The 11332-nt window shown below is 38.2% G+C and overlaps 1 protein-coding gene across 1 annotated transcript; it reads left to right on the forward strand.

Annotated features, from left to right (window-relative positions):
* Positions 1-4046: 4046 nt before the first annotated feature.
* LOC150094608 (protein CFDP2-like) lies at positions 4047-10930 on the forward strand. Its single transcript, XM_090411604.1, has 3 exons — positions 4047-4106; positions 9227-9964; positions 10484-10930. The coding sequence occupies exons 1-3, from the start codon at positions 4047-4049 to the stop codon at positions 10928-10930; spliced, it is 1245 nt and encodes a 414-aa protein (XP_090267730.1).
* The last annotated feature ends 402 nt before the right edge of the window (positions 10931-11332 follow it).

An 11332-nucleotide genomic window follows, 5' to 3' on the forward strand; every position in this document is an offset into this window, starting at 1 on the left:
TGGCACAGCTAAGGCTTTTTCAACACGCCATTTCGCTGGTATTGGCTAACATTTTTAACTTAAAAATGTAAATGAGTTCCTTTCGGAATGTTATGCAAGCAAGAATTCCCTTCCCATTCTATTTCTTTTTTGGCAATTTGTGGCTAATATATGAATGATAAGTTTGTCTTACTTTTTAATGTGCGTGCGCTTGCGTGTGTGCGTGTATTTAATATTTGATCCACACAAGTACCTATAGCACATTAGTGTCGTGTGTGGGCAAGAAGAATAAAAGAAAGGAGAGAGCTGTTCACATTTTGTTTGAACAGCTAAGGGTTGTAGTCTTTGGGGAAGGCAAAGTGAGGAGACTATTTCAAAGGATAGAAGTAGATGGAATGAAAGAGGAGGTAGTGAAGTCGGTTCGATCAGTTTCAAGATGCACTGCAAAAGGGTGTTAGTTAGCATTGGCTCTTGTTTTAATGATTTTGGAGGAGAGTGGAGGAATAATAGTGGCCAATTCAGTAAAGCACTGCCCATGAAAGTATCTGTAGAAGAAGCACAAGGCAGAAACTGAAAATCTGATTCTTCTTCTACAGAAAGAAAGAGAGAGAGAGAGAGATCATTAATTCATTAATTAGCCAGATTCCCCTCTTCTGGATAGAAACAATCAATTTTAAAGAGGAGTTTAGTGCGCTACCCTAAATATGAAGCAATATTCCATGTCTGGGCGGATTTACTGTAGGTTTTGTAAAGAGTTAGCAGCTGTGAAGGTGGGAAGTAGTGTGTTGTGCAAAGAAATACATCCAGCTTTTTTTTTTTTTTTTTTTTTTTTTTTTTTTTTTTTTTTGGCGGCGGCAGAAGTTACAGTTGAAATGTGGTTGTGCTAGGGGTAATGTCGGAAATGCAGGTCAGTCCAAGAAGAGAAATCTGATTATATTTGGATATCTCAGTATCGCTGAAGTTAAGGGGAAATGGTGTGAGTTATTTCTTGAGAGAAGTCAAGACAGAACAGATTTTGTTGGCATTGAAGTTTACAAGATTGTCTGTGCCCCACTGTGATGTGATATAGCCCCTGGTCGTGGTAGATATGAGGATTCTAATTGTCGATCGAAAAGGAGGGATGGAGTGTAATGTCATCGGCAAACCTATGGATAGGATTGGAAGTCTGTGAGAGGTATATAAATAACATACAAGAGGAAGAGAGTAGGTGAAAGAACAGAACTCTGGGGTACTCCTTTATTGGTGAGAAAATCTGAGGAGGATAAATCGTCTACTATGACACGACCAGTGAGAAAGTTGACGATCCAGTTGTGCAGACCGTGTGTGTGCGCGTGCTTGTGGGATCACGCTTGTACTTTGCTATATACTTTGCTATATAGAATTATGTGAAGCATGACAAACTGCGCTGTTTTCTGAACTGAAATCTAATACAGGATTGATTATGAAAATCTTAACAATATTTAATGTACTACTTAGTTTTGAAGCTCCCTTCTGTCGAAAACATGAAGCTACTGACTTTGCTAACAATCCCAGTCCATCCCAAACTCAAACGCGCCAGATGAAAACAACAGCTCCGGTTTGGTCATTCTGGTCATATCTTTAATAACACTTCATTTTAAAATACGCGTTATTAGAGGTTTAAAAAAAAAAAAACACACTAGTCTTCCCAGAGTTAGTTTCCTTAAAAAGTACGATCAATCGGTGTTAGTACAATCAACGAATGTTGAGAGTCCAGCATTGTAACTGCGGACGGACGATTTTCAATGGTCATTTTTATTTTTGTGAATAATAACAGTTTATCTCTTTTCAACTGCGCATGAAAAAGTGTTATGATGAGCGTCGCCTTAATTTGAGGGGGGGGTGAATATAGACAGATCGCCTTGTGTAATATAAAGGGATCTACTGGGTAGATAATTGATATGTGAATGACAGTCGTAGTCAATTTCATCGAAGTTAAATCTTTATTTAACATCTAATTAATACGTATATGAAATGTGTGTGTGTAAAATATGTGCAGCATTCTTATGTATAAGAACTTGGATAAAGCAGATTAAGTACTCGAAAATTTCTAGATACGTTACGAAGCGCTTCCTAATTTTTAAAGTAGATCAGTAAATACTTTCATTAAATAATTCCTACTTTCTCTTTTCTGAAAAAAAGATAATAAAATCAGGTCTTTTATTTCTTCCTAAAGGATAAAAGTAAGACTTGCAAACATTTGACATTACGGACATGCTCCTCGCAAAATCTTTAGACACGAAACTAATTACGGTAAATGCATACACATAGTTAATCTACATATCTATAGACAGTATTTTACGTTAGAACTGTAACAAGATTTCTTATTCGTGTCGACCAAACCAGAAGATTTTATTACCCTGAGTGGGTTCAGAGTTAGGCAATCCGAAACCCCGCTAAAGAACCTGAAATAGCACTTTTCAATCACAAATACCTTTGGCAACAGTGAGATTCGAGCCTCTGTGATATACATAAAAGTGTGTGAGAGAGAGAGAGAGAGACTATTAACTCGCACAACCAGGTCGGTTGAGTTCCTTATTTGGTGAGCAACACCGAACAAACACCAATAAATTTCGTTTTATCCATCTCTCTGTCTGTCTCTTTACACACATAAATAGCAGTATTCCTCTGCATGAACGATATTTGTGTGTGGACCTTAACTAAAATTTGGCGTCCTGTAATCCATATTTTGGTTTAAATCTAATCACAGTGTTCTGGATTCAGTTGCTGTTATAATATATGACTTTAATATACGAGAACGCTGTTCTGTTGTTGACTGATTGAACTAATCAACTAATTGAACAGTTCGATCCACAGTAATGTAGTAGCATTTCATAATGGTATAAAGCTTGGAGCGCTATTTACTGGATTAGCAGCAGAGACCGCTTAGTTACCGAGCTCTATATCAATCAGTTACGAGTATCTTCCTAGACGATATGCACCACTTTAATTAATTAATTTTTTTTTTTTATTTCCATACATATAAATTCAAACACACATGCGATTCCAACTAGTGGAGTACACTGTACAACACTCGGACTGAAGTTGAGACAAATCGCTTCAGTATATACAGAATTACTTGTTTTTCATGTGACCAGGTAATCATGGCAAAAATAGTAAATATCAAATATAGAAAATTTATAATTAAAATTTTTTTTCTTAATATTTATTGTTTCATGTGTATAATTTAAAGGTGTTGGTCTAAAATCGAATATAGGAACTTAAGTTTAAAATATTCTAATTAAATAACTAGCACTTAGAAGCAAAAGTGCATGTACAGTTGCTTTAAAGTACTACTTAGAATGTACTAATGTACAGTACTTTTCAAGCCATAAAAATGTCTTAGAATTATACTGCTTATAAAGAAGTCGACGGACACTTATTGTGGACAAGGTGAATCTTGCCAAGTGACGATTCACGTGTTTGTAGCGGTATAAATCGGAGGAGTATGATGCTCCCAAGACAGTGCAACTGTGTTGGGGCGAAATGCCTGTATTCGCATGTTTCTCTGGATACAGCTGCAAGTAGCAGGTCTGTGCTTCTCAGGTTTGCCGTCTTTTTCTTTTTTAAGTGGTTTTTATTAACTATTATTGTTATTTATTACTACCTTGCTGACTCTAGTGGGGATATTCCTTTTTTTCTTCTTCCACTAGAGCGGAATTATTTGTTTTTCAGGCTCGTTAATTAACATTACTAACACAACTCTTAGTCGATCGACGTAGAGCCCATTTTGGTTTCCCTCCCCACCCTTTTTTTTCCCCTACGCGGAAACATAATGAGTAAATTGGCTCCAGTTCCCCGCAGGACTTGAACACTAGGGATAGAAGTGCCAGGATCGGAGGAACCCACAATAGAGTCTTAACGAAGATACTAAAAGAGATCATCGGGGCACAGAACATCCTTCACTCCGTGTGGGGGGTGGAAAGTTGTAGTCAAGAGCACCGACTCGAGAGAGACAAACTTTTAGAGGGTTTCTCTGTGCAAGAGAACCACATAACACCGTCATGGTAGGGAGCCAAGTGAGGACACTTAAAATCGACAGGTTCCCTATGGAGTATATTCAAGCTGGAGACGACATTCTTGTAGGAGCCTTTGCTAAGTGGGGTAAGGTAAGTAATATGAAACGCAGCATTTAGAAAGAAGATCCCCACTTGGTTCTCCGGGGACGTAATCTTCACGATTGACATGAAGTTACCCGTGCCCAACTTAGTAAACATCGGAAAGGCACGGGTGATGGTTAACTACTCCTGAGTGAAGGGACAATATTTGCATTGCGGCTCGATTGAACATCTGGGCAAAGACTGCCCCCGAGCCATATGCTTCAACTGTATCAGCGGGCACATATCCAGCCAGTGCCCTAACCCCTGCCGTAAATGCAGCAATCCAAAACATCGGATCTCTAGCTGCCCGCTACGCACCTTTGCGGAAAGAGCATGGGCTCCAATAGAGCCATTGACACAACACCCTACCATGACTACAGAGCTAGGAGTTTTCCCACAACTTCCCAAGACCACCCGGGAGAAGACATTCACGCAGGTAGTCCTCGGGAAGATGAAGAAAGTAGCTACAACTGCCACCCCTGTATCTATTTTTCTACCGCGACAACTTCAGCGACGGCACCGGCAACTGCAGAAGACATGCAACTTGAAACGATTCTCCTTGCGTTTAACCACCAGAAACATCAAAGGCGGCAAAACCCAAGGAGGAATCGGCTTCAAAGAAAGAGAAGAAACAGACATCAAGGACAAGAAAATCCACTGAACCATCGGAATCCGAAATGGAGCTCGATCCCCCTTCCCACCCCCATAACATAAAAGTTAAGATCAAGAGATACACGGGGTCGCAATTTAATGCCTACTCGTATATGATCGCAGAAGGCAAAATAACAAGTTTCAAGATAAAAATCAGACACGAGTTCGAAGTCCTGGCAAACTCGTGTTCCAAACTTGAATCAACCCTGCAGGGGAGCCGGATATTCCAATCCCCCCTCCTTCAAATAGAATCTCTGCTTCGATTTACATAAGACCTTAAAATCAAATACTTAGACCGGGTATAAACAAATAATGACGCCATCCTTTTGCATCGCCTCACTCAAACAGGAGGCGGTGTGGAAATTGATGCTGACATACAACATCAGGCTATTTCTCCTGCAGGAAACCCACTTTTACCACTACAAAGACATGTAGGAACGTAACCAAAAGTACCCCTTGAAGGGAAAGTATCCCTTGGAGGGGGACTGTAGCTTAGGCCCAACACCATTCACTGCCGGAGTCGGGGTACTTATGCTAAGCCCTCCTTCCCCCTCTTAGGAGCCTTTCACAACATCCAAAGGGATGCAAAAGGAAGAATTCTCGCCATAGACTGGAAGTACCGTGCTCTTCCACCAGGTTAATTAACATCTACGCCCCGGCTAACACGCCTTCAAGATCAGCGTTCTTCCAGAGTCTTAACAACTATCTCTATGGCGCCCCACGTCATCATGATGGGTGACTTCAATTGTGTGGCGAACCCGGTCTTAGACACAGTAGGAAGGAACCCAACATCCGGCTACAGACACTTGGAAATCCACCTTAGAAATGCTCAGCTCACTGATTTTTTGCGACATTGTAATACCCGCACCCGTGACTACACGTGGTTTGGCCAAGGAGTTGGTACTCGGCTAGACCGGTTTTCCCTATCATCATTGCGCCTTTCTACATTCAAGAGGGGGTAAGGCACGTCAATATCAGCAACAACATTTCGGACCATAAAATGATTGCGCTCAAGTATCATCATCTCGATAAAGTAGAACTTGGTCCAGGCCCCTGGACCCCTGAATGAATGTGTTTAGTGACTGAGTGAAATAAAATTAACATTGAACAAGAATAGACTACCTTCGCTACAAAAGCCTATACGAGGTTTAATTACACATACTGGTCAGTGAATTAGAAACCTTTATGCATATACACGTACGCAGCGTATATATGCCAAGTACATGCATCACAACGTAACCGAGGCAACTGTTTAAAAATGCAGCAGATTAGTAATCGTCAATAATATTAATTACAATGGGAAAAACAAAGGATCTTTCAGAGTTCGATAAAAGGCTTATTGTTGGTGCCCATCTGACTCGAGCCAGGATTTTGAAAACAGCAGATCTGCCTGGTTTCGCAGAAGAACAGATATTCCGGGTGGATAATGAGTTAAAAAAAATAAAAAAAAATAACCTTGCTTGTCTAAGAGGTGTAAAGTGTGATTCTAAGACAGTCTATCAGGAACGAGATCTCTGTCACCTAAAAAGGTTCGTAGGGACAAACAGAACTTCTTGCGTGCAGCAATTGACCAATGCTGGCTGTTTCCTACAATATCTCAAGGAACTATGCGCAGGAAATTGAAGAGTATTGGTATTCCCGTAAAACCATATAAGGTTTTAATTCAGTGGCTGGTATGTGTACAATGATAATCCTTACGTTTGATTTAAAAAAAAAATGGGCTGTTCCTATAAAACTAAATAAGTTATTTTTATTTAACTTGTTTTTATTTATATATGAGTGCCGTAAATAAAAATAACTTGAAAGAATATATTTAGTCTTAGCGGAAGAAGAACATGGAAAGTTAATATAATGATGAGTAACCAGCGTATGTTTCTTTCGAAAACCCAAACTTGCAAGTGGACTTCCTAAATATGATGCTATTGGCAAATATTGTGAAATTCCGTTTCCTGAAAACCAGTATAAGAATAGACATGAATTTGTAGTTTTTCTTATACTTTTTTATTCTAATATTTGATATAGCAGCATTTATTACCTCATTTTTTAATCATTATAAAAAATGTCTTCATTTTACTGTTGGTAAGCCTAAGAAAGCTAAGCGCAGCTACGCAGCGAAGATAACTGGACATAAATGCTTCGAGTATAACTGCTTTTACTGCACATCCTGTTCTGCTTGTCGCAACTTACACGTAAAATATTCATAATCCATCATGTGATTTTCGTTTTATCAGTAGTGTTAGAGGTGCAAAGTAAATTTTATTTAGAGTTTACGGATAATGACACCCACTATCCATTCAACCAACGAGCCTTGTTGATTGAATCGACAGTGTCACTGTTTTTAAATCAACATGCTGTGGTTATGAACTTGCCGCGGCACGGATGCTTGTGCATTTTGAGAAAACGAGGTGGTAAATCTCCTCGTGTGTGAGAGATGAATGTCCTTTAAAAGATGTCACGTTTAGTCTCCGTAGGCGCGTTCTTGGATTATCAAAGCCTTGGATTATCCTGTGCCTCATCTTTGGTAGGGTTGCCATTAAAATGAATAAATAAAAATAAATCTAATTGATTAGCTGAAGAGCGGTTGAAGACAGAATCCATTATAATGGCGATATTAAGAAAGTTTTCTAACTTATTTCTCGCTTATTTCATAAATTTCGATTCACTAATGCCACTTCTTATTAACGCAATCTGAATCTTGGTGCGAACATCTTGGCATAATTAAAGTGATATCTGGATGCAGAATTAAAAATCCAAACCTTTTGAACGCTTTCGGTTTCTTTAGCAGTAAAGTGCGGCTTGTTCTGTTAAGTATCCGATTCCCCAGGCAAGCTGTGACGTGTTCAGAAGAGCCGAAAAGATTTATATTAAAAGCCTTTTCGCCTATGTTATTATGCGTGCCTCGAGAATAGCTGGGTTAGGCGTTGACAAGTTTAATATTAGCAAACAGTTGGTGGTTCCAAGTAGAAATTAAGATAATTACTAACTCCTTGTCTTGTAACTTTGTTGAGTAGACGGTATTAATTTGTTGGTGTACTTAATTATTTAAATATATTTCCTGCAGGGGAAGATAATTATAAGTGTCGCTGTATTTTAAATAGCAGGAATTAATATACTCTAAAGTAAGTGGACAAGACGAGTAAAAACGGAAACTGCTAAGACAGCTAATTATATTTTTACAATGGCACAATTGATAGATCATAAAAGTGCTGAGGACATGCGGTGCTAAGCAACCGTGAACGGTTTTAACTTCGCTTTTTGCTGTTTTATCAGTGGCCACGGAATGGGATTCGAGCTCCTCCATCTCTTTCGTTGCTGCAATGCTCGAGTAACTCGATCATTAATTATTAAATGTTCTTTTTGGTGTAGTAGAAATTTTTATTCCTCGCTTAGAAATTTCTTCTGTTCAAATACAAACCAGTAAGTGTGTTGCTTATTTTTTTCCCTTTCCATTTATTTACGACATTTATACAATAAAAAAAAAAACACTACCTTATAATCCTAATGATGTATAATCTGAGGAATACTCTGATACAATTAGAATATAGTTCGTTCTCGGTGCATCATGCGAACTCTTGTATTATTAATATCACTTGGTGATCGGTTAGTGAAGACAGGATTTCATTTAGCTATCTTAGACTATCCACTCTAGCCAACAGGTGCGAATTCGAATCCCATGATCGTCTTTAGGTGGGAAATGAATTTCATCTCTCGGTTCTAAACCACCACCCTATTTACCGAGAACCCCTGAAGTGGCTTTAAAAAAGTGTTATGTGTTGGTCGTCAGTGCAGAGTTTCCGGATTATCGGATTATGTAAACAAATAAATAGAAAAGGGTGTGTGTGTGATTAAAATAGAAAAACAAAATCATTAACCCACCCACTAATATACCGCAGATTTACCGCACCAACATATCGTGAGCGAGAGTCATATATATCTTTATTATCGTACCTTCCATAGTGATTTACAATAGGGAAATAAAATATTAACAAATGTTTGAGGTTTATTTTTATGTGAGTCACCCCCTCAAAACGTTGTAAACATGCACGTTATTACTGCAGCTGAGCTAAAGGTTAGCTAATCGAAAATATTAAACAGTGAAATAACATTTAATTCTTGCACCAGAAATGTAATTTCTTCAAAATATTTTACCATTTACTAAAATTTCATGAATCCTATGTAATAGTATTTAACGCCTTTTACATACAACGAAATTGATTTAGGTTCCGTAATCCTGGATAGTTTGTAGTTTTCACTTTGATCTCAGCCCACCGTTTAGAATAGTGATTTTTTATTACGTTTCTAAGTGAGCCAGCACCCCGTGTGGTGACCAGGGTTAAAGAATAGTCCCAATGTAGCCCATGCATATCGTAAAAGGCGACTAAAATGGGTACCCAGTACCCGGGGGTATAGCCGGGTTCCTTCTTGTAAGGTTGGGCGCAGGGCTAACAACCCTGTCCTGTAAAAACTCATTTTTTAAGAAAGTCAAAAGGAAAATTAGCCAGACGTACTTCGCGGAACAACTTGGACAACAGAAAAAGGATTATGAATATTGGTTTGGAAGCTGGAATGTCTTGAGCCTGAACAGAGCAGGAACATTGAAGAGAGTGTGTGAGGAACTACAGAAATATAGAGTGCAGATAACAGCATTGCAGGAGGTCAGATGGAAAGGAAGTAGTATATTTGATACCAGAACACATACTATTTTTTACAGTGGAGGAGATCAAAAAGCCTTTGGCACCGCATTTTTGGTTAATAAAAAATGGAAACACTTGGTTCTTGATTTTAGACCAGTTAATGAACGACTTTGTGTACTGAGAATAAAGTTTAAGATATTCAATATTTCACTTATATGTGCACACGCACCAACTGAGGACTCTTGTGAAGAAGACAAGATGAATTTCTATGAATTATTGGAGAAGATACATGATCAGGCACCGAAACATGATGTAAAAATGGTTCTAGGAGACATGAATGCCAAAATAGGAAAGGAAGAGACCTTCCGACCAACAATTGGAAAAGATAGCGCACACGAAGAAAGTAATGAAAATGGCATGAGACTAATTGATTTTGCAAGTAGCAAAAATATGATCATATGTACAACCTGTTTTCCACATAAAAAAGTACATAAAGTTACCTGGAGATCGGCAGATGGAAAAACGGAAAATCAGATAGATCATGTGATGATTGATAGACGACATGCGACAGATATCATTGATGTAAGAAGTTTTAGAGGAGCGGATTGTGATACGGATCATTACTTGTTAAGAATTAAATATAAACAACGGATAAAAATTAATAAAGTAGGTAGAGGAAAGAGAACACCAAGATATGACATCCAAAAATTAAAAGATGGAAAAAACAGACAAAAATATATTGACAGATTGGGAGAAGAAATAAATGAGGATGAACATATAAATAATATGACTATAGATAAAAAATGGGAATGGACCAAGAATAAAATTTCTAAAGTGACTGAAGAAGTCCTGGGATTCAGAAACAAAGATAAAAGAAATGAATGGTATGATTTGGAATGTAGAAAATGTGTTGAAGACAGAAATACAGCTCGTCTAAAGATGCTTGGACGAAAAACTCGAGCAAATGAGAATGAATATAGAGAAAAACGAAAACAAGCCAAAAAGATTTGTAGAAGAAAGAAACGTGAGTGGGAAAAGTCAAGGCTAAATGAAATTGAGATTTTGAAGAATACAGGACAAATTAAGAAAATGTATAATAAGATAAAGGAAATTAAAGGCGGATTTCAACCCGGAACAACTTTCTGCAGAGACCATGAGGGAAACTTGCTCAGTGGAAAGGAGGACATTTTGAGAAGGTGGGCAGAATATTTTGAAGATCTCCTTCAGTACAAAACAAGCTTGGAAAATGACGTTCCAGAAGAAGACGAGTTTAACGAACCCCTGGCAAGTACGGGAAAAGCTGAGACAGAGGAAGCGCCAGAATTAAACGAGGTGGAATTAGCCCTAAAGAGAATGAAAAATAATAAAGCACCTGGTGAAGATGGAATACCAGTTGAGCTATTAAAATACGATGGGCAGTCACTATTAATCAAAATACATAAGTGCTTGTCAGAGGTATGGGAAACTGAATCTATGCCTACTGAATGGTACACTGCTATTATCGTTCCTATACATAAGAAAAATGCCAAGTCCGTGCCAAAATTATAGAGGAATATCACTGTTAGCAGTAATTTACAAAATATTTGCAAGGGTACTGGCAACTAGATTGGAACCCTTTATAGAAAAAACGCTGGGCGACTACCAATGTGGTTTTAGGTATGATAGATCAACAACAGACCACATTTTTACAGTACGAACTATAATGGAGAAATGCTACGAGTTCAATACCAATCTGCACCATTTGTTTGTGGACTTTAAACAAGCCTATGATAACATCGATAGAGATAAGCTATTTAAAGTCATGAAGGAATTCCAAATTCCACCTAAACTGATAAGATTAGTTAAAATGACACTCAGAAATACTATGGGTAGAGTGCAAATACAGGGCGAACTCACACCTAAGTTCAGGATTACCAAAGGATTACGACAAGGAGATCAACTATCAACAAT

This window comes from Typopeltis vanoorti, chromosome 21 (genome assembly GCF_054136105.1).
Source record: "Typopeltis vanoorti isolate ZY-2024b chromosome 21, IOZ_Tvanoo_1.0, whole genome shotgun sequence".
Classification (NCBI taxonomy): Eukaryota; Metazoa; Arthropoda; class Arachnida; order Uropygi; family Thelyphonidae; genus Typopeltis; species Typopeltis vanoorti.

Excerpts from the sequence above, each read along its gene's own strand:
- LOC150094608 (XM_090411604.1), top strand. The coding sequence starts at position 4,047 with ATGGAGTATATTCAAGCTGGAGACGACATTCTTGTAGGAGCCTTTGCT. Across the intron at positions 4,107-9,226 it reads CCTTTGCTAAGTGGGGTAAG|AAAGTCAAAAGGAAAATTAG; the intron begins GTAAGTAATATG and ends TCATTTTTTAAG. Across the intron at positions 9,965-10,483 it reads ATGCGACAGATATCATTGAT|ATAAAGGAAATTAAAGGCGG; the intron begins GTAAGAAGTTTT and ends ATGTATAATAAG.